Source organism: Arachis hypogaea, chromosome 11 (assembly GCF_003086295.3).
Source record: "Arachis hypogaea cultivar Tifrunner chromosome 11, arahy.Tifrunner.gnm2.J5K5, whole genome shotgun sequence".
NCBI classification, from domain to species: Eukaryota; Viridiplantae; Streptophyta; class Magnoliopsida; order Fabales; family Fabaceae; genus Arachis; species Arachis hypogaea.
In genome coordinates, this window is record NC_092046.1 from 137,754,496 (window position 1) to 137,777,312 (window position 22,817).

General features: G+C 34.8%; 4 protein-coding genes, 1 non-coding gene and 1 pseudogene across 5 annotated transcripts; 3 read left to right on the plus strand and 3 right to left on the minus strand.

Moving 5' to 3' along the window:
- Positions 1-225: 225 nt before the first annotated feature.
- Positions 226-1,873, plus strand: LOC112722885 (probable F-box protein At4g22030). The gene has a single exon (XM_025774072.3). It carries the CDS (start codon positions 476-478, stop codon positions 1,760-1,762), a length of 1,287 nt encoding a protein of 428 aa, XP_025629857.1. The 5' UTR covers positions 226-475; the 3' UTR covers positions 1,763-1,873.
- A 1,235-nt stretch (positions 1,874-3,108) lies between these two features.
- LOC112722887 (uncharacterized) lies at positions 3,109-5,213 on the plus strand. The gene is made up of 6 exons (XM_025774075.2): positions 3,109-3,440; positions 3,564-3,942; positions 4,018-4,176; positions 4,261-4,433; positions 4,564-4,669; positions 4,986-5,213. Exons 2-6 carry the CDS (start codon positions 3,589-3,591, stop codon positions 5,013-5,015), a joined length of 822 nt encoding a protein of 273 aa, XP_025629860.1. The 5' UTR covers positions 3,109-3,440; positions 3,564-3,588; the 3' UTR covers positions 5,016-5,213.
- A 209-nt stretch (positions 5,214-5,422) lies between these two features.
- Positions 5,423-8,549, minus strand: LOC112722886 (uncharacterized). Its single transcript, XM_025774073.3, has 6 exons — positions 7,903-8,549; positions 7,042-7,698; positions 6,415-6,855; positions 6,124-6,296; positions 5,823-6,006; positions 5,423-5,740 (listed from the first exon to the last, which is right to left on the minus strand). The coding sequence occupies exons 1-6, from the start codon at positions 8,305-8,307 to the stop codon at positions 5,645-5,647; spliced, it is 1,956 nt and encodes a 651-aa protein (XP_025629858.1). The 5' UTR covers positions 8,308-8,549; the 3' UTR covers positions 5,423-5,644.
- A 541-nt stretch (positions 8,550-9,090) lies between these two features.
- Positions 9,091-12,637, minus strand: LOC112722888 (L-ascorbate oxidase homolog). Its single transcript, XM_025774076.3, has 6 exons — positions 12,326-12,637; positions 12,142-12,251; positions 10,719-10,989; positions 10,191-10,639; positions 9,733-10,098; positions 9,091-9,642 (listed from the first exon to the last, which is right to left on the minus strand). Exons 1-6 carry the CDS (start codon positions 12,461-12,463, stop codon positions 9,351-9,353), a joined length of 1,626 nt encoding a protein of 541 aa, XP_025629861.1. The 5' UTR covers positions 12,464-12,637; the 3' UTR covers positions 9,091-9,350.
- A 4,092-nt stretch (positions 12,638-16,729) lies between these two features.
- On the plus strand, positions 16,730-16,802 carry TRNAF-GAA (transfer RNA phenylalanine (anticodon GAA)). Its single transcript has one exon. It is a non-coding gene; the product is annotated as a tRNA-Phe (tRNA).
- Positions 16,803-19,250: 2,448 nt separating this feature from the next.
- LOC112722889 (uncharacterized) lies at positions 19,251-21,395 on the minus strand (annotated as a pseudogene).
- Between the last annotated feature and the right edge of the window lie 1,422 nt (positions 21,396-22,817).

The window sequence follows — 22,817 nt, forward strand, 5'->3', positions numbered from 1 at the left end:
ATAGTTTAGGTGAGTATGTAGTTTGAAACCGAGGGCATGGAATAGGATTGGTGGTAGTAGTAACCGAGTAACTTTTTAAGAATTTGTCAAAGGTTTTGTATTTGTTTAGGTTTATGTCAAACCCCAACAGCCAGTCAACATTTAGTTTCTATATCTGACCCCTGCCTCTCATTTTCACATTCATTATATATAATTTGGGACACTACCTAAGTTTCATTCATCCAATGCAACTCACAAATTAAATTAAGGTGGATACTCCCATGAAGATATTATAATTGTCTTCATGTGATGATTTTTCTTTTTGACCTTTAGATGATGGAGTGTAGGGTTAGATTTTGATATGTTATAAAAGTGTTGTTTTTATTTGAAGTGTGGCCAAATTAATAAATTACACTTTTATACAAAGCATCTTCATAAAAAGATGTTTTTTGCATCTTCATTTGAGTAGCTCCCTTAAATTAAATCCTTGTGTTATATGGCTTCTTTACAGGTTTCATCTTTGATTTCTTCATCTTCTTCACAAAAACAAGCAATGTTACAAGCCAAAGCCGCTATCCATGTCCCTAACTTCCCCAGAGCTCCAAAACTACCATCGTTACCAACCACCAATACTCTCTTTCAGGAACTCAACAATGGCTTCACTCACTCATCATCAATTTTACCAGTACTGCAAGATAACAATGATTCAAGCAACAATGTTAACTGCACTTGTTCATCAAAATCAAAAGCTACCATGCATCAGCTTTATGCGATTCTAGAAGCAGTGTCGGACAGAGTGGAAATGCATCACAACGTGGGGGAGCAGCGTAACAACTGGAACACCCTCCTTCTCAACTCCATAAACATGATCACTCTCACCGCCACCGCCATGTGCGGCATGGCAGCCGCAAGTGGCGCGGCGGCCGGTGCTCCAGTTTTGGCTCTGAAACTATCCTCTGCGCTTCTGTTTTCTGCAGCCACGGGAATGGTGGTCATCATGAACAAGATCCAGCCGTCACAGCTTGCAGAGGAGCAACGCAATGCCACGAGGCTGTTCAAACAGCTTGAGGCCGAAATCGAAACCATAATCGCTCTTGGAAATCCCAGCAAGGAAGACGTGAAGCGTTCAATGAAGAAGGTGTTGGCACTTGACAAAGCTTACCCTCTTCCCTTGCTTGGAGCCATGCTTGAAAAGTTCCCTCAGAAATTCGAACCCGCTGTTTGGTGGCCTTCTTCAAAGAGAAGAACCATCCGATTCAACGAAAAAAAGGGAGAGATTAGTAATAATGGATGGGATAAGGGTCTGGAAATGGAAATGAGAGAGGTGGTTGAAGTGATGAAGAAGAAGGACGTGGAGGACTATGAGAGGTTAGGGAATTTGGTGTTGAAAATCAACAAGACTCTCGCCATTGCAGGTCCTTTACTCACTGGAATTGCGGCGGTTGGGTCTTGTTTCGTGAGGCAAGGTTCATGGGCAAGCGTTGTTCCTCTCGTGGCGGGGGCATTGGCCACGGCGGTGAATGCATTCGAGCATGGTGGACAGGTTGGGATGGTGGCTGAGATGTATAGGAGCACGGCAGGGTTCTTCAGGCAGACACAAGATTGGATCCAAGAAACCATTGAAGAAGAGATTGAGGAAAGAGAGGATGGGGAGTTGTTTGAGATGAAGCTGGCTTTGAAATTGGGAAGGAGTTTGTCACAGTTGAGAGATCTTGCTGCAAAATCGGCTTATTCTCGTATAGAGGGAACTCCCATTGATGAATTTGCTAGCAAGATCTTCTAATTACATTATTATTAGGCAAATTAACTATATCTTGATTAATTATTTTTTGTATATACATAGTAATCCTAACTTGGAAATGGAAAGTGTTAGTACTTTTGGGATATTCTTTGCAATGCGTGCTGTTATCATAATAATTTTAATAATTTCATCATTGTTCGTCAAAAATTGACAATTGTACAGTACGTGTTGACATTTGAAGCTGAAAATCAAAATGGATTCGAAAGTCATATAGCAACATTCTTGTGTTTGTTGACATTTACTTTACTTTATTTGTTATCATCACTAGATTGTAACAATCCAAGATGATTTGGTAAGTATGAAAGCATACATCGTATATACCCCCAAGCAACAAAGACGTGAGGTGTACATAAAAAAAATAATTATAAAATTAATTTATATATAAATGTCTTGTTTAATTTATTTTTAATATATATTTTATATAAATAATTGAATTTTAGTATGTATATATATGTGACCTAGAAATAGCATTTGGCATGGCTGAAGGAGTTAAGGATCACTTGGGCATCCTTGAAGACCTACCTAACTCTAGGTGATGGCAATTCAGATTTTATGAAAAAGATATAAAACAAAATCTTCTTGTTATATTTTCTACAAAAGGTTTCTAATAAAATGAACTACATAAATAAAACAACAAAAGCATTTTATTTTAAGAGTTTAGTACATTTTCTTTTGAAAGAATTGAATTTTCAATTAATTTCTTTTATTAATTTGACAATACACAATTAATTATTTATATAAAAGTATTTTATACTAAAATTCTTCTTAAGATATTCTTCATCATTTATAACTTATAAAAAGTATATTTTTATTTCAAATATTTAAGCTAAAAAAATTCTTAATTAGAATATTAGGCATTTATCATTTTTACTAACCTTATATTTATAACTATTATACATATATAATTTATGTCACACAAAAAAAATACATATCTCTTTTTATGTATAAAGAAAGGATATCGCTAGGGAGACAATGGACTATTTGTACAATGTGTACAATGGGATACAATGGGCTATTGAGTTACAAAATGAACATCTCACATACTATCTAGAATAACCATTCGAATACTAGCGAAAAATTTAAACTAATTTTGGGGTTCACCAAATCTCGAACTCTTGACCTTACAGATCTAGTGCTCTAATACCATGCATGATACCACTCATCCCAAAAACTTCAGCTAATGGGAAAAGGTAACACTAATGATTATATCTCTAATACTCTCTAAACTTCCATTGTGCACATTGTATAAATATTTCATTGGCTCATCATTCTTTCCCATAAAGAAAAAAGAGAATTAATTAATAAATACACTAATTTTAACGGTCAACGGGAAAAGATGGATGAGCTTCTTAGTTATTAACTACTAATTAAGCCGTGATCGGAGAAGAGAAGGGTGTGGTAGCAAATAGCAATGATTAGTCGGTGAAAGAATACACGTAACGATTACTGAGAGAGAGCCAAGAAATCCGGGATATTTTGATTGAGAGATGAAAGCGATCCTCAGAAGCCCGAAGCCATTCGTAGAATTCGTGGTTCCGATTATGCCATGCCTCTCGCCTCACATTCCTTAATTTCATCTACTTTTCCCCAAATCTCTATTTTCGTCTTTCGCTGCTTCAACTCCTCACCACTTCGCCTAAGTTCATTACTCCCTCACCAGGTATCCATTCTTCACTCCATTTCTCATTTATCCATAATATTATTAACCAAATAAAACGCAAACTCTCTTCTTTTTTCTGCTCTGAATTTGTAGCTTAAGCTTTTCTATTGTTGATTATTGTAGAAGGGAACAGTATCATGGTTCAACCATGCTAACGGTGAATGCTCCCAGAGCTATTCTAAAGTGCCATTCACATCAAGATTCAGCACCATCACTGCACCAAACTTATAATTATTATAAAACAAATAATGTTAATTTTATAATAAATTGCAATTCTGCTTTTCCTAAACCACCTTCTGCTACTCCCTGTGGCAATATATTTCATAGTTCCTCCTTCTCCGGCAAGTGCGATAAGCACCACAAGAGCCTTCATCTATGGCACTGCGGGTTGCACGATTCCATCTCATCGGAGGATGAATATCGATCCTCGCGCAACATAGCAATCAGCTTGTTTAGGCGTTACCGGAACTTCATTGATCGTGGTGGAGGTGACAATCTAAAAGTATGTCCACTGCCATAACCTAATTAACTTGCTTCTCTATATTCAAGTAACCGATTTATTTGTCTTAATTCTTAGGAGTTCATCACTGCGGGGGTAAATGCGTATGCACTTGGATGCACTGATGAAGGATTGAGGAAAGAGCTTACTGATATAAAGGACTCTGGCACTGAAATTGAAGCAATGTCAAGTTACGGTGGAAGCACCAGCTTGAAATCTAAGATCATCTCAGAGGAGGTAGTTTTCTGCTTTGAATTTTAACTAGCTGGTTCATGAGTTGTGCTGGTCCTAGATCTCTAAGTTGTCTTAATGTTCATGCAGGTTGATGAGTGCATTTTTTGGTTAAGCATTATATTCATCACAATCTTGTGTACACCACAACCAACTATTGTTAGATGGTCATCGACGCCTCCAGTGTCAGATGAAGTGAGACTCCAGTGGAAAGGCTTCTGTGCTCTTATAGCGAATGCATATTATATGAAGGGAATGGCTTGGTGAGACTCTTTCTTGCAAACACTTGTTATCTTTCCTTATCTGAGTGTAGTTAATTGAGTAGTAACTTTTACAAGTGAGAAAAAAGCATGTTGGATGTTCACAATATTGCTTACGTTGTTTTTATTGAAGGCTTCCGGTAAAGACTCTTCAACTTGAACAAACAGCTGTGATGGGTCAAGCTGAGGAACCATCGGTTGTTGCTAGCCGGATGAGATTAGTCTTTAGCACACTTGAGGTTAGCAATATACATTTTACATTTGGCGATCAGTTGTCTTGAGAGGGAAGGGAGTGGCCAAGTAGGGACTGTAATGTGTTTAACCGTTCTGCATATTGACTATTGATTGATCAGTACTTAATATAGCCTAAGGGAGGAACATTGATTAGTAATGGTTTGTTTACTTAACCTTTTTCGCCTCTCCTAACTCTAAAGAAAAGGAATAAATGAGATTCGTGAACAGAGAATGACATGTATGTTTTAGAGACGATTATTCTTGTGTTTTGGTTAACCTTGTTCATTACTACTTACACATATGGTCAACTGGTTGTTGCAGGTAGTGAGTCCACAGTGGCCAAGAGTATAGAAGCGCCAAAAAAACTCAACTGGTATCCCAGCAACTTACCCTCCTCAGTTCCCACCACCCACCCTCCCCTCTTCTTCCCAGAAAAGAGTATATAGTAAAGAAAAAAAAAAATTCTCCTGTAGTCCACCTAGGTGGAATGTGCTTTACTTTGTATATTTAATAGACTAATATATGATATATAATGCCTTCTATGTGCTAGCCTCATGCATGACACGAATCTGGTGAAAAAGTTAATTATCAACCTCTACAACAAAACGTATATTATTTTTCCCACTCTCTAATTTTAGTTTAATGCTAAATATTTTCTACACTACGTTTCGGTTTTATGTTATGCGATTCTCTTTCTAATCATTTTTCTTCTTGCAATTGAAAATCCCATATAACGTAAATGAAAGCAGTCTTGCCACTTTGGTATAAGACTATACAATGCGTGAAACATCTCATTAGCAATACCCAACAGACACATATTCGGGTGGAGAGCGTTACAATGACAACCAAGAAAGAGAAAATTCCAGATGAAATACCAAATTTAAGTATAGCCTCGTCAATAACAACAAATTTATAAAGGAAAAAAGGTGGTCAAAATTGGACTGCAATAAGCCGGGATCTTAATTGAAATTTATAAATTATCATGACAAATCCGTGGATGCAATAAATTCACCAGCATCTTTGAGTATTTTCCTTGCGCGCCAATAGATTGCAGTAGCCTTTTCTGATGTTCCCATCTGCAAAATAAACCCCCCAAAAAAAGTCATATACTTCACTATTCAGTTTGATTAATAACCATCCCAAGCAGAAGAACTTTACCTTGGTCTCCATTCGGTAGTAATTTTGCCACAAGCTGACATTTTGGTCATAAGTTGCAAGTGCAGATTCATATAATTTCCTGGCATTTACGAGACCATCTTTATCACCTAATGATGCATAGTTTGCTTCCAAGTCAATGCAGCTTTTATATAAAGCAAGCCCGGGACGTGGTAATGCTACATATCTGCAATAAGAAACCAATTCAGGAATCAAAGGAAACATGAAAGAGAATCTCCCAGAAATGAAGCATGTATAGTTATAAGTATAACATCGCGCTGAACTAATGCCACACAGCACATACCGCTTATATATATGTCTGGCCTGCTGAATTCCATCCTTTTGAAGTATAAAGTTCACAATGGCAGCTGAAAGGGAAAACCCATTTTCACTGCCACCATCTCTGGTCAAAATAACAACCGATATCTCCACTAGTTTATCAAAATACTCTCTTTGATTTGCATAGAATTTAAGTCCCTGCATTTGAGTGACAGAACAATATAGATACCATAAAGTGAGGTAATATGATTGAAGCTGACTTTATATGAGACAAGACTGATTGAAGGGAAGTGAGAAACTGGTTGTGACAGCATACCTGTACCCACAAATTCTCTGATTTGGAAGCACTAACTTTTGTCAGAATTTGCCTAAAGAGTTCAAAGAGGGATTGCAGATCAGCATCACTTGGCAATGTCGAATTCATTGTGATACATCTAATTTCTATAGTGATCCTTAATTCCCATAACTGAACTGATTCAGCAAGTTTTCCACTGCTAAGTTTTCTAGCTAGTTTCCTTGCCTTATCCAATTGTCTCAACTGCAAATACAAGGACACGTGTTTGCAAGCAAGATATTCAGTAATGCACTCCATGCTTTCAGCCCTTTCATACACTTCAAGTAAATGGGATGTATATTTTACTGAAAGACCAGATGATAACCTATTTTCTCCTTTAGGAGCTACAATACCCATTAGAAATTCTGCATACATGCTAAACATGACACCTGAAGGAACAGATTTTAAAGCCTCCTCATAAACCTGCAAAATCAAAAACAGCCCAAAGTTCAATACATCAATATGGCATACAAGACAATGATCCAATCAATATTTTCCTTAGAACATCCTTCCTTGTCCATAATGTTAAGTTCAAGGCATTGACAAATCTCAGTCACTTAATTCAAATTACTATTGCTCATCCAGTTCAGTGCTTACACAGGAACATACCTGAACTGCTTTTTGCACCCGGGGATCTAGGACTTCTTCGCTAATATCCACCAGCATATTTTCAATGTCACATTCTTGCCTTGCAAGCCAGTTCCAGAATTCTGGTTTTGTTGAAAAATCCCTCTTCATATCATGCAATATATCCTTTCTTAAATCTTCATAATGCGCTAAATTTGTACCCTCCAATATCTCAAAAAAGCGCTTCCTAAGACTGAGACTTGAAGGAACAGCTTCAAGTGCTCCTTCATAGACAGTTCGATAGATGTTCATACCATGCTCTTCAAATAATTCTTGTTTCTGCCTCAACTCACCACCCTCAACATTCTGCTCATCACTATTATCTTTTTCATCAAGGGTCATAAACAACTCTTTGTTCTCATCTCTCCACTGCTTCTCATCAGCAGTTCTAGGATCACGAGTGAGAGTCCCCTCATCCTCGCCCAAAGCAACCTTGCGCGCCTTCAACTTATTTAGGTATACAAGTTCCATCCGAAGGTACTCTACCCAAAGGTCTTCTGATGTTGGACAAACTCTGAGACCTTCCTGCATCAAAGCACGAGCAGCTGCTACATTCAAGTTATTATCAAATTCCCAAGCCGCAGCGTAAATCCAAACTCCAGGTACCTTGGGATGAAACCTAATAACCTTTGCCAGTGCCTACAAAATTTCAAAAGGCCAAAATGCTCATACCACCTAAGCATAAACAAAATTGAACTCTTAAAACAAATCACAATTCATAAATTCGTCCTTTAATAATCCTGTGTAATGTGCACACCAAATTAAAAAGTTATTATCTATGTCTTAAACAATCAGGTATATCTATAATTTTAGGTTAAGATGAAATGATTAACAGGAAGCTACCTTCTTCATTCTACCGTTTTTCCTCTGCCTGCAGAACTCAAGGTAGCGAAACCAGAGATCAATGTCGCCCTTGTAACGCTTCAAAGCTAGCTCATAAATCTCCACGATTCTGCGCATACCAGCGGCATCGGACTTGGACTTCTTGAGCTTCTTGTTACCCTGCTTCTTGAGCTCGCGAGCAACCGACTTCTTGCGGAGGCCGCGGAGGGCGTCAAGCTGAGTCTCATAGTCCACGTAGGCAAGGAAGTCCTGCTTGAGAGGACACGGCCGCTTCAGCCTGTACTCGAATTTGCGGCGCTGTTTCACGATCTCGGCTATCTCGAGGCGGCTGAAGAGGCCGCGCTGCTCGAGGTCGTCGAGCTCGTCGAGCATGCTTTCCATTCTGTACTGCACTACGTCCGCCATGTCTCCTGCTTCGTGTGCGACTCCGTTCTGATGAATGGAGGAAGACCACCGTCAACCGCGAAGGCGCGAATGATGCTGTGCTTCGTTGATGAGGTTGAAGAAGGGTTTTAGTTGGATTGGGCTTTGTGGGCGTATATTCAGCTTCACTAGATTAGTTGGCAGATTATACCCTAAAAATATGAAATTGGTCTATTAGAAACTTTTGTAAACTTGGCCCAAATAAAAAGAAAAAATTTCTAGATATTTTGTTTGGTTTGGTGGTGCCTCATACACTTCATGTGTATCCCCAGGTGGCTGTGCCACTAAAAATTCATGAAGATAGTTAATGGTTAAATTATGTTCCTAAAAATTAGCCCCTAATCAATTATTGGCTAGAAAAAATATATTTTTGATATCTCATAAAAAATTATTATACTATTATAAACAATTTTAATTATTCGTCTGTTACAAGTTTGATTATTTTAGCTGATTATTTGATTGGAAAAAAAATTATAAATTAATATATATAACAACTAATTTAATAACGATTTTTAATATACATAGAACATTTTGTTAATTGTTATATATATGTGTATATATTAATATACCAACTTGACTCTTGGCTTGTTGAATTACCATATTAGAATTAGAATTTTCGAAATTAGGACCTTTTGTCAATTGAAATATAAATTCGTATCTCTATCTAGCTTTGATTAATTTCTATTAGGCACATGATGATTAATTTCTATTAGGCACATGATGTAATATTTCAATAAGGATTAAAAGAACTTAATGCGTACAACATTTGGCAGCAAACTGCAAATATTATTAAAAAAAAAGGAGAATTATTCGATTGTGGTTGAATTTTGTTGGCCAAGCAACATTACAAGCATAGATCACAAATTGTGCACCATCCGTTAAAAAAATGAGCAGCTGAAGATGAGTTGTCGATAGTAAAACTAAAATCCCCGCAAATATGGTAAGCATAAATTAATAGAATCAAATGGACATGAATGGTGTCACCCTCTCGTGACACGATAGAAATGTAAGTAGCTAGAATCAAATCAGAAAGGCCTAGTGCGACGACCAGTTGCCCTGCCACAGAGAAGTGCATTCTTTGGCACCGGATATTCGTCCCTCCATGATCCTGAAGGTGTGTATACTCTCAGATAAAATTGTTGTCCCAAGTATTGCCTTGCCCAGTTCTCAGACCTTATGTTCCACATTCCCACGTTGTCCAGTGGCATGTATATTGCAGTCCATGACCTTGGATATACCTGTGTTGTGCATCTTGCTACTGTGTCTCTCAAATTGTAGCTTCCTCTACTATTAACCGTCCACTGCCCACTCCCAAACCTATTCAATTCAATTCAGTTCAATCCACACAAATTCTTACCTTTTTGTAATAAATTTATATAATGCAAGTGTACTGTATGATAAGCTTACCCTACAACAAAGAACGAATAGCCATCAATATGCCATGACTGCACAGTATCCTCCCAGTTTTGGAACACAATCTCCACAAATTCATGGAAGTTTGCCCCCATCACTGCAGTTTGGAGATAACCGTTTCCCCCGGTGGGGTTGGTAGGCATGCTTCCCACCCAGTAGACTCCACCAATGTTGAAGTAGTCCGCGAGTTTCAATGGTGTATCCGGCTGAACATAAGACACACTGTTTACAGCAAACCTCTGCTTGCCATTGATATAGGGAGCAGAGTTTGCGAGCATGATGGTTCGAGTGGGTATGATCATTCCATAGTGGTAAGATCCTTGAGGATTTGGTCTTGGTCCACTTGCTGTCAGGTTCCACCTGGTTTGAACATGGAAGCATGTTAGTTATTAGTTAATTTGATCAAATTGCTTGTAATTCAAGAAAGGACTATCGCAATAATGTATGTATACCGGATGCTTCTGGCCTGAAAAACAGAGGAAACAATATCAGTGGTGGGGCCTCCAGGAACAGGACCCGATACCCCGGTGTGAGAATTGCTGTAGTGAAGAACAGACGTAGTTGTGAGGACCCGTCTGGTAAAACGCGTAGATACAACAATGTAGTAATCCTTGGGAGGTTGATCGGCAGTGACGAGCACGGAATAGGACTGTCCAAGATGGATGTCAAGGGAGGAGTAGGTGTTCTGAAGAGTATGAGATCCTTCGACCTCCACAAGTTTCATCTTGTGGCCTTGGATTCTAAAGTTGATGGATGTTGTGAGCCCCACGTTTGATATTCTGAATCTGTAAGTCTTACCTTGATCTACTGTGAATGTGTTTCCATTCCAACCGCGTCCGTTGATAAGAAGCCCATCAGGGAATGGAAGGTTATGCCCATTCTCCAGGAGGCGTCTCAATCTCTATAATTATCAAGAATTACATAAAGAAGAAGAAAGTGTATTTGAGATGAATGTATAGAGAAGGGGGAACCGGGCTTACATGGTGATCTAGCTTGAACCAGTCTCCAGCAAGAATGTAAAAGTCACCAGCAGGAGGAGGAAAAGGGACGGGAATCTTAGGGCGGCTCCAGATTCTGATGGCGCCAAATGCTCCAGCAGCTTTGTGCATTCCAAGAGAAGGGAAGTAGAAGAAGCTGCCAATCTGATCTTTGACTTGGATATTGTAAGTGAAGTTCCTGCCAGGTGGGATTGGACAGTTTGTGCCAGACACTCCATCCTGCCATGAATTTCTTCTGTGTTGTAACCCATTCCTGCACCACAACTCGCATCACTCCACATTATCAACTATCAACTATGCATATATGTCAAATAAAATGCTAATTTTGTTAGGTCTTAAGTCGAAGGGAAATATCCAAATTCATGTCTTATTTTTTTTTAATAATCCATATTTGTAGCAATTGAAATACTTTTGTTCTTTTCAAAATTAAAAATGATTGATTATAATTATTTTGAATCCATTTCTCAATCAAGAACCAGAGATGCCTTTCTTACTTATCATTGGAAAGTAAATTAACATAAATACAATAGTAAAAAGAGATAATACAAAAATATGTAAACTATACAAACAAGTCAAGGTAGATTATCTACACTAGCACTTCCCCTTAAGAAATCTGCAACAGAGTATCCTATTTCGGGAATACTTCTATTCTGTTACAATTTTGACTGCTCAATAACCAATTTGGTCCCAAAGTAAAGAATAATCAATAACACTAAAAGATGCTGTCAATACAGCCAAAATTCTTAAATTGCCAGCTACTCCGTGTATTTTTTTTTATCTACTTGTGGATCCATCTATATATTCCCTCAGTTGACAGCTGCCCATAAAATTCATGTTTATATGTTAATTAATATTGGCGTGCGATTTAATTTGACTACAAAATACAAATCACCACCGAGAATGGATTCTAATTTCTAATTGGCTGTTTGTTTGAAAGGGGTTTACAATTAAAAGAGAAATTTGATAAAGTGGCCAAAAGGACAGGCTAAGCCTCTATGCTCTCATCTCATTTCTAAGAAATTTTTAAATTAAATAATAATAAATCCCTTCGCGAGCTAATATTATTATAACCTTTTTTAATTAGCACTTTGTCAAACAAACGAACCCAAAAAGATCAAATATGCAAGTTTCTATAAGGAAAAAGAATGACGCTTTGAAAAATAAGTTCCCTATATATCCAATCCAAGAGAAGATAATGCACGTGAACAAGCAGTAAAGTGAAAGCGAAAAACATGGGGTGTCTGAACTAAAAGGGAAGAACCTTTAAATATTCTTAATAATAGATGTAGTAGCATACATTCCCCTGCATCTTACTTTTAATGAGAAACAAAAAATAAATAAAAACAACTATGAAGATAACACGCAAGAATGTTAAGACTTAGACAAAGAAGAAGAAGAAGTGTACCATGAAATGAGGAAGGGTTCTCTGAGGTAGTTATAGACACTGATAACCAAGTTGTCATTAGTAACGGCGTCAATATGAGGACCCGGGAACTGGCCGTTAATCAAGATCCCCTGCAAGAACGGAATTGAAAAGCGGTTATTTAGTTAGTAAGTTGTTAAGGAAAGAAAAAGGGATGGAGGAGTACCTGTTGTTTAACACCAAGGGGGTAGATGTCACCATAGGTGACCTTCCAAGTGAAGAACCTGTAGGGGTCTTCAGAGTTTACAGAACAGGATAGAAGAAGAAGAATGAGAGAAGAAAAGAGAAGAATGCATGGCCTCATTTTTTGCAAACACACTCAACTGGAAAGGAAGAGTGTTGTTTGCTTGAGATTTGGAAAGCGTAGATCTGTCAGTTGTTATGTATACCGAAGGCGTTCTATTATTTATTTATGATATTAATAATTGACAACACAACACACTCACAGACTCACTACTCACTAGGCGTAGGTTATTACATCTACAACTAGTAACTAGTAATGGACTAATAGTATTCGCAATTTAGCGCAATTCTACGAGGACAACGAGAGCAAATTAATGTGATTCTCTCTTTCGGCGAGTGCACTGCATCCCATTCAACTAATGAAGGAAGAGTTAATTTACAAATTAGTCTCTAAAAAATTAATTATTTTTAAAATTTATTCTTAAAAATTTTTATTAATTAAATTAATTTTTAAAAAATTACATAATTATTTTTGTCTTTTTTTTCACTCAATTAATAATTTTTGTCAATAATTAATGTTATTATATATTAACTAACAACATACATAATACTTAGTATATTCAATTAGACACTGATAAGATATATTTATAAAAATTTATTAATTTAGTCTATTTTTTTAATTATATAAGCCATAATTCTAATATAACTTAACGATACTAAATTGATAAATTTTTATAAATATATTTGTTCAACGTCTAATTGAATATACTAAGTATCATGTATGATATGAGTTAACATATCGTATTATTAATTATTGATAAAAAATACTAATTAAGTAATTAAAAAATAAAAATAATTAATTTATAATTTTTAAATAACTAATTTAGTGATAAAATTTCTTAAAAATAAATTTAAAAATAAATATTTTTTAGAGACTAATTTAACTTTTAATCTAATGAAGGAAATTATATTGCATTCAATATTTTGAGCCGTCGCTTTTTATTTAAGGCCACATTTTTTTTTAAGTTGGTGCTACATGATTTGTATCTTCATCGATAAAAGTAAGAGTGTGATAATGCCATTTTTTAATTATGTAATTTTTAAAATTATTATCTATTCTTGTTATTCTATCTTTTTTGTGATAATAAAGTTTCATAAAAATTGAGAAAAATCTACGAATAATAAAAAAAAAAAAACTCACATATATTTATATTTTTATAAAATTTATAATTAAAAATTATTATATGACAATTTAGTTAAATATATTAAATTATTTAATAATTTATAATTATTGTTAAAAGAAGCAAAATTCTTCTTTTAGTTTTAAAGTAAGAAATTATAGCTAATGGTTAAAGTAATACCAAATAATGACATATGAAAGTTTCAACTTAATTAACCATAATTACTAATATAAAATTTGATAAGTTTAGAACTTAATTGTAATTTTTGACTTAATCGAAGAATAAATTGTTATCTAATCATGTATTGAAAATAAATTACACATAATAATAAAATTAATTTGATATTTATTAACTTGATATAAAGACATATTAAACAGGTAGTAATTTGTTTATTTTTCATATCACTAATTTTAACAAATTTTATATAAATAATTTAGACATTTGCTAATGTATACTAAATTTTACATAGAATTAACGAGTAAAAATATAAAAGAAAATAAGTAAAATCTCTTATATGAATAATTTTGTGTATGAATTTTTATAATATGTAAAAGAGTATTATAGATTTTTTATATATTTTTAAAAAATATAATCTTTTTTAATTATTGTCTAAATTATTAAGTTGAGTTTCGTCAATTTAATATCTGTAAATTTTAGATGTGTTATAAAAAAATAAATTTCATAAAAGTAAAGTAAAACTATACTATTTGTGTTAAGGGCAGCGCGACAAGTGAGAAGAGGAGAAGCGGGTCCTGGGTTATTTTGTTCGGAAGCCAAAATGAAAATTTAAGAGATGGGATTGAGTTGTGACTTGTGAGCACGGGGGTTGCAGGGTCTTAATAATGGACCGTCTGGATCAGATCACATGTTTCCCAAAGTGGTGCCCATTAATCTAATCTAAATCCATTTTAATATTTTATACTTTAAGCACCCTGGAAGGCTGGAAGGTGCAAGCCTACACAGCACAGCACAGCTCATATAGTATTTCATTTCTTCCAATTTTTATACTCACTCAACATCGAGGTTTGATGAATTCACATGCGTCTGTACTCTGGTCTGGACTGTCAATTTGGATTCCCTCGTCTAACATAAAATATAACCAGTAAAGGACAAACTTATTCTTATTGTTTTATCAGGTTCACTACAAATTTAAATTTTTTTAGTAATTAAATTTAATTAAGTTAATTTAAATTCAACGAAAATTAATTTTATTAATGAAAAACTGAGCGTATCTAACTCTCCACTAACACAAATGTATCTCCTATTTTTTATTATGAATATTTTCTTTTTTTTTGTATGTTTTTTTTTATCATTATTTTTTTATTGTTATTGTTGTTACCGTATTCTCTTTTTTTCTTTTTTTCTATTCTTTCCGACGAATGTATCTAACAAATATTTTTTCTTTGATTTTTTTAATTTTTTAATTTTTATTTTTATTAAAACAATAAACAAAAAAAATTAAGAAAAAAATAAAAAATAAATAACAAAAAGAAAAAAAGATTACGATACGAAGAAAAAGATGAGTTACACAGAATTTGTGAGAAAATAACATCAAAATTTTTAATTTTAAGAAGTTTTTAAATTTTGATATCGAAATTTTTTAACCGTGACACATATTTTTATTAAGAGGGTGAAATAAAAATTACGAGAAGAAGAAAAAGATAATGATGATGACTATGTCTATGACGACCACGACGATGAGGTGGAGTTTTAAGTTATGCAAAACTTATTAGAAAATAGCACAAAAAAATTTTAATCTTTATACACAATTTTTTTAATTTTGATACCAAAATTTTTTAATCATGATATAAGTTCTTGTTAAGATGATGAACAAGAATTATGAAAATGTAAAACAAAAAGAAGAAGAAAACGGTGATAATGACAACGACGAGGAAAAAGAGGAGGAGGGAGGAAGAAGTAGTTTTGAATTGTGCAGCATTTATCTAAAAAAATAACATCAAAATTTTTTAACCGCAACACAGAAAATTTCTTAATTTTGATACCGAATTTTTTTAACCGTGACATAGAAATTTCTTATCCGTGTTATTTTTAACTAAACGATGTACTTTTCTTACCATTTAAATAGTTGGTTAGTATTGAATTCATATATAAGAGGTTTAGCCATTTCTTTGTCATTTACAACAAATTGATGTATTTTGTTGGTTGAGTGAGTTAAGGTTTTGGACTTGTGATTTTGTGTCCTTTATAAAAATTTCTATGTCATTTCTAACTAAATAATGTATTTTATTATCACTTAATTGATTGTGTGGTATTAAATTGAAGAAGAAGAGGATAAGGAGGAAGAGTTGAGTTATGCAGAATTTAACAAAAAATTGTACCAAAATTTTTTAACCGTGACACAAGAAATTTTTTAATTTTGACACCAAAAACTTTTAATCAAGACACAGATTCTTGTTAAGAGGGTAAAATAAGAATTATAAAAATATGAAAGAAAAAAAAAAGATGATAAAAATGATCATAATGATGAAAAAGAAGAAGAGAAAGAGGAATAAGAGTTTTAATCATGATACATGAAATTTCTTAATTTTGAATTGAAATTTTTTAATAGTGTCATTTTATAATTGAATGAATCATTAAATTCATTGTCTGAAATTTAACTAAAAAAATATTGATAATGGTGATGGTGATAATGATAAAGTAGGAAAAAGAAAAAAAAAAGAAAAAAAATAAAAAAATAAATAAGAAAAGAAAAAAATAGTGGTCAACAATTAGGACAATAATAATTAAAAAAAAAAGAAAAAAAAAAGGAAGAAAAAAAAAGTAGTTAGAGTATAAAAAGTTTCCGTCCATAAATGTAAAATAAGTTATAATAAATTGGTTAGGTATCTTGATTGGTTGAAGAATTTTTTCGTTATTTTATATAAATTCTTTTTATTTGTTCATCTTATTCTATAATTTATTAAAGATAAAAAATTCTTTGTATAGTTGTACGGTTGCAAGACAAATTTATCAATTTATTGAATAAAAAAAAGTTGAATGAAAATGATTGTGGTAAGGTTTTATACTTTCATTAAACACTTCTGTTAGGAAATAAATAATCACAAAAAACTTATTAGTTTACACTTGGTGCGGCTTTATACAGTTATTAAAAAGTTTATGTTATCCTATATGTACAGCATCAGCTGAACAAAATTGGTCGCATCTAACAATGCTAAGAGTAGGCTAAATAAAATAGAAAATAAATTGCGGGGATAGCTCAGTTGGGAGAGCGTCAGACTGAAGATCTGAAGGTCGCGTGTTCGATCCACGCTCACCGCATTTTGTATGTTGCTGTTTTGTTTAGTTTCATGGTTCCATAGTCGGTGGTAGCATAGGTGATGGGTGCCAGCAACAAAAGCAACTGATTTGCGTTTCTGTGTTTTGTTCGTAATTGTGTCTGCTGCAATTGTTCACGTGATGAATGGGAAACAAAAGCTGCCTGGTAGGGTTACAAGCATGGATAGGGGCCCCAGACGAAGACCCATCCCTAGTCATCATAAATTAAGGTTACGTTCCTTAAACAATGAGATCAATGACGGATATTTCATGCTAAGTATGTAAGCAATATGCCGTCGGTGGGGTGTTGTTCCAATCTAGATAAAACCATTAAAGAAAGATTCATCATTCTTCTGCATAAGCTAAGGGTGGAATAAACTATATCCATTTATTTAATTGTTGGTTAAAAGATGCTACACTAAATGATTGACCGCATTATGCTGGTGATTATTATATACATTGGCATTTAGCTCGTTCATGTTTGAATTAGTAGTTCAGTCATAAGAAAAATCAATTCAATTATCCCGGAAGATGCTCGCAAAATGGAATACTAGTACTATACAAAATCATCATTTAATTGTTATTGTGGTCCAACTACATACGCGGTCTTAGCTTGGTGATTGTTCATATTACAGTTCGTACAAAAGGGCAACGGTAGATGTTGTCGGCAAGAACATTACTGTACTATACTACGTACGCCAATAGTATAATTTGCATTGAAAACTATGCATCAGGATCATTACTGTGACTTCCAACTTCACAGGATTGCGGGGTCAGCCATATAATAGCAACCTTAATGCTGTCTGAAATATGAAGAGAACTTATGGGTCCACTCAATCTATGCTTATGCTTGAGGCAGAGACACGAGAGAATAGTTTATGTAGAGCTTCCTCATGCATGCAGGCACTCACATCTCCTAATTCATTCAGCTTCCATGGATTTTACATGAATTTATGGTTTAGTTTATCTAAATTAATAGCATCATTAGCTCCTCTATTGTCTGGGGGAATGGGGATCGCTTTTTTATTTAAATAAGTATAAGAAAATGATTAATCCCCAGAATGCCATGGATGAAAAATTGGAACAAATTGTGCATGGCCATCTCAAGGGCAGCACACACGAAATAGAATTGCACTCCATTCCAAGAAAGTCGCACACGAAATGGAGCCTCCAATTCACCTGCATCACTCACGAAATAGAGCTTCCAACGTAGGCAGGGCAGACGCGAAATGGAGCGTGTCAATTCTCCTTCCAAGCTGGGGATGCTAGACATGAAATGGTGATTTTGTGTGGCCCTGCCTGCGTTGGAAGCTCCATTTCGTGGGTGATGCAGGTGAATTGGAGGCTCCATTTCGTGTGCGTCTTCGATGGCAATGTGCAATTTGTTCCAATTTTCTACCCATGTGCATTCTGGGAATTAATCATTTTCTTATATTATTTAAATAAAAAAAACCCAGTGGGGGATCTTCAACTTTTGTTTCGGGTTCCCACCACCCACTTTCACAGGTTATCATTAGCTAAATTTTTTTTTTCTGTCATTTACATTTAGTGGCAAATTAGACCATGTATGGGTGGTTTATGTATGATGGAAGAAGTCGATATATGGCTTCCATTTGTAATTTTATGATTGAGTGAAATATTTTGGGATTAAGCGAATCGAGTGGGTGTTGATGGCCGTGTCACAGTGTCTAGAAGTTATATGTTATCTTGTTTTATTATTGTTATAGCTTTGCTATTTGTTCCACTCTGCTATGTTGAGCTCCCTTTGATTCAAAAAAAAATTTCATTTATTTTCACTAAAAGCCTCCAAATTTCATTCCTCCTAATTTTGAGGTGTAGAGTGGAATCCATTTATCCAAACAATAGAAGAAACATATTATTCCATTCATTTGACTTGATTCCACTCCATTCCTGGATTTTACATCATGGTCCGTTATAGCTCCTCCATTCATGAGCCATAACTCGGTCAGATAAATGCTCCGTCATAACCGACGACAAAACGGTAATACAATCAAAGGACGTTACCTATCTTTTTATAACCGACTTTAAATACTAAAGACGTAATAGCCGAGCAGTCTACCATATAAAAGCCAGGTAAAATATTTTTTTCGGTAAGTAAGATATTGCACAATATACTGACTTAAGCTTCGGAGTGCCTTTGCAGGTATACTCCCCCTCATTTGTTCGCGCTATTCACGTCACACCAGAAAGAAAAGCTCGGAATTCAAGGATTGGACGATCAGCCTCAAAGCGCATAAGCTCATTTGATACCTCTATTTCGCAAGCAAGAACAACATCAATTCGAAGTTCAAACATGGCATTGGTATTTCTATTTTCTAAGGATGAAAGTGGGGACAGTTCACGAATGTATATATGCTGGCATTTTCAATATACGAATCATTCATGAATGTGTATTCTACCAGTGATGTGATAAGCATAGGAACTAGAGAATAGAGAGAAAGACACGCAATTCGTTGAAAATATAAAACCAAAACGAAGGCAGCATTCTGCAGTCTGTACCCACCTAGAATGTCAACTACCTCTCCTTTAGTCTATACAAAAACTGCATGCAAAACATGCCATTGAGTGAGATTAATGGTTCCATTGGCCGGATTCTTCAGAGCGCATTACTTGTTTGAAATTGTCAAGAGCAGGCCATAATGATCACTAGGCAAAACAGGGAGTACCAGTTGTTTTATCTCTTTTCTAACTTTCTTCTCTTTGGTGTATATCACACCGGGTATTGCATCCTTCCCAATCATGTCAATACTAGTTATCATAAGATCATGGAAACGGCATATAAACCGATCTAACCGCTTCTGGAGAGTACGGTTACCCATAACATCTGGTTCGATTTGGTATCATATGTCCAACCAATTTCCTTTGGCCTCAGCTCAGACCAGGCATCAACCCACTCATTTTGTAAAGGATATTCACCATCCAATTTATCGTCCCAGTTCATGTCACCAGCAAAGATAACATTTGGGTACTTCTTGAGAAGGCTCAGAGCCTCATTGGCCTGCTGCACTCGTTCCTTGCTGTACATTTGATCCCATTTTGGTGGAGCCGGGCAGGGGCTTTCAAGATGGCTAGTAGCAACAACCAACGACTTGCCACCTGCAACTTCGACCTCAGCAATGCACAGTTCTCTTCCCATTATAGAATTGCTAAAGGGTTTGCTGCTGAAAGATTTCACTGGCAGCTTGCTTAACTACAATTAATTTGACGAGTATGTTACTAAGGCATAATAACTCCTTTAAAAGCGCTAAATACAAAAACAAGAATACTACATTCACAGGCTAAACTATAAAATAATGTGTGTGTGTGTAAACAATAAAATGCACATAAAAATGTTTGGTTCTATTACGTGAAGAACCCCCTTAATAAAATGCACATTAACAGAAAAATATGACATGCAGATTAATATATATCACAACATAATGAATGCAGCATGTGATCAAATGTAGAACTAAACTACAAATGGGGCATTAGTACAAATCAGGCAGATATATATATATATATATATATATCACAACATAATCAGACAAAAATGTAGTAAAAAGTATGAACTTTACAAAAATGTAGTTAAAAAGTCAGGAACTTTATACCAGCATACAAAAATATGGTCTTGAATAAGCCTTGTCAGAAGAAACCGAACAACGATACGCATTCCACCAGCTGGATTGCTTGAAAATGTCAAATATATTTGGAGTAACCTCCTGAAGCACAATTGGGTCAAAATAAGACGAACCCTAATAAACTTAAATTGCATTTTAACACACACACACTAGAAGTAAAGAACTAAAGAATAAGAAAGTGAAACCTGGAAGCAGATAAAATCAGGGGAATGAAGTTGAACAAGGTCACCAATAGCTTTCATCCTCTTGTTCAACTCCAAATCCTCCCTAAACCATACATTGTAGCTTAATATCTTCAATGTAGTGAAGTCTTTGCCCGAAGCAGCATTTTTTCCCTCAGGAACAAGCTCATCATCACTACTGAGATGGATGGAGTCATTGGAGGATTTGGTCTTTACGTCTCGAAATGGCGCTGGCTCAGCAGAATCGTCGTCATAGGTGGCCTTCCTCTTACAGTGGCGAAGAGGGAAGAAGACAGAGCCCACAGAAGCGTCGTTCTCAGCGTCTTGAAGTGTGTCGTTCAAATCGTCGATGTTGGAAAGGGAGAGAACGGGGCAGCGAGTGTCGCAAACTTCGCAAGCAGAGTTTTTGAAAGGGTTGAGAAAAGTGCAAGCCTTGCACGACCACTTTGGGGGCGAAGAAGAAGAGGAAGACGGAAGCGGGGGCGGGGAGGACGAAGAGGAAGATAAGCAGATTTCGCATTGGGATTTTTGGGAAGGAGGGTTTACAAAGGTGCATTTTTTGCATGCCCAAGACATTTTGATTGGAATGGAATTGTGAAATACAGGGATTAGGGATTGTTTCGGAGTTCTAGGGTTCAAGAGAAGAAACCTCACAGAGACTAACGACGATGAAAATGATGAAAAACAGGAGATGCAGTGCAGCAGTGGTACTCGTTTCATTTCAATTTTGAAATTTGAAGCCGCTTTTGCAATGCAATTGAAACGACAAACTCGGAGGGAATGTTTGTCCAAAACGGCACTCCTTCAATATTAAAATTTATATTGTTTGAATAAAAAAAAAATAGATGAAAAAAAAATAAGAAGAATTTTTTTTTATGGAAAGAAAAGTAAAGAGAGAAAAAATCATAATCAAGTGAAATTACATTAATACTCTTTTTTATATGTAAATTATTTTTTTAATAAAGGGTAAATATGTAATTGTATATTTTTTATTTTTTTTATATATTTTCATCTCATAGGAGAAGAAAAAATAATTAGTTGTAGGTCACTCCACTTTTTTCATTTTCTCTTAGTTTTTTTTGATGATCCAAATCAAGAAAATTTTGATTTTCCACCCATTTTTTTTCCTTTGTTTTCTTTCTCCCCAAATTTCCTTAAAACAAACACTGTCTAAGTCCTTTTAGGGACATTTAAGACCAAAATAAATATAGATGAATACTAAGGACTAGCAGAATTTGTAATGTGTAACCATCAATTAATCATCATTAATATTTTTAATGGTGCGAGATGATATTTAACGGTATAAAATTACTCAATTTTTTTATGATTAAGTGTTGGTCAAATTTTAATAAAAATACTTACCCTAGAAATATATACAAAAGTAATATATGCAGTGAAATAAAAAGCAAAGATGCTTTTGTTAAAAAGTTTTTGTTAAAGTCTCCAACTCTCCAAGTTACCTAGTTATAACAAAAACTTTTATCTAATGGAAGCACGTTGTTATAATAAATTTTAAAAGGATATATTTAACGGTATTTATATAATTTTTTTGAATATTTAAAAATATTTTAAATAGTTTTAGAACGTTTTAAAATGTTTTAAAAAATTTTAAAAAATTTTAAAAAGTCATAAAATATTTTAGAAGATAGTAAATGTATAAAGAATGGTATAAAATAATCTAAAAGTATTTAGAAAAATGTAGTAGAATAGATATTTGTAGTAAAAAAATTTGATGATCAATTTAAACCGTTGATTAAATTTAATCCTAACCATCTATTAAGGAGGTGAATGACTATAAATAGGAGTGAGAGTTAGAGTTTGGATGTGGTAGTCATTTTGTAACAAACACTTAAGTAATAAAATGTTCTTTCCACCAAAACTTCATTTCTCTTGTGTTCTCTTATATTATTAGCTTTCTTGTTAAGTATTGAGGGTTAGACTGACTTGGTTTTAACTCAAGAGGTTGAGTAAGTCTGAGTATCGGCACAGTAGCATTGGAGTGTGTCCAATGCCGTGACAATTTGGTATCGGAGCAAGGTTCGAGAGGGAGTACAAGTGGTTTGTGGGTATGACTTTTAGTGTAACCATGGAGCATGTTGAGTCTCAAAGGGGAAGGGATGCTATTCCTTCTCAATGGGGAAGCAAGAAGGCCTGTTCTTCAAGTAAGTCTAGAGTTAAGGACTCTAACTTCTTAAAAA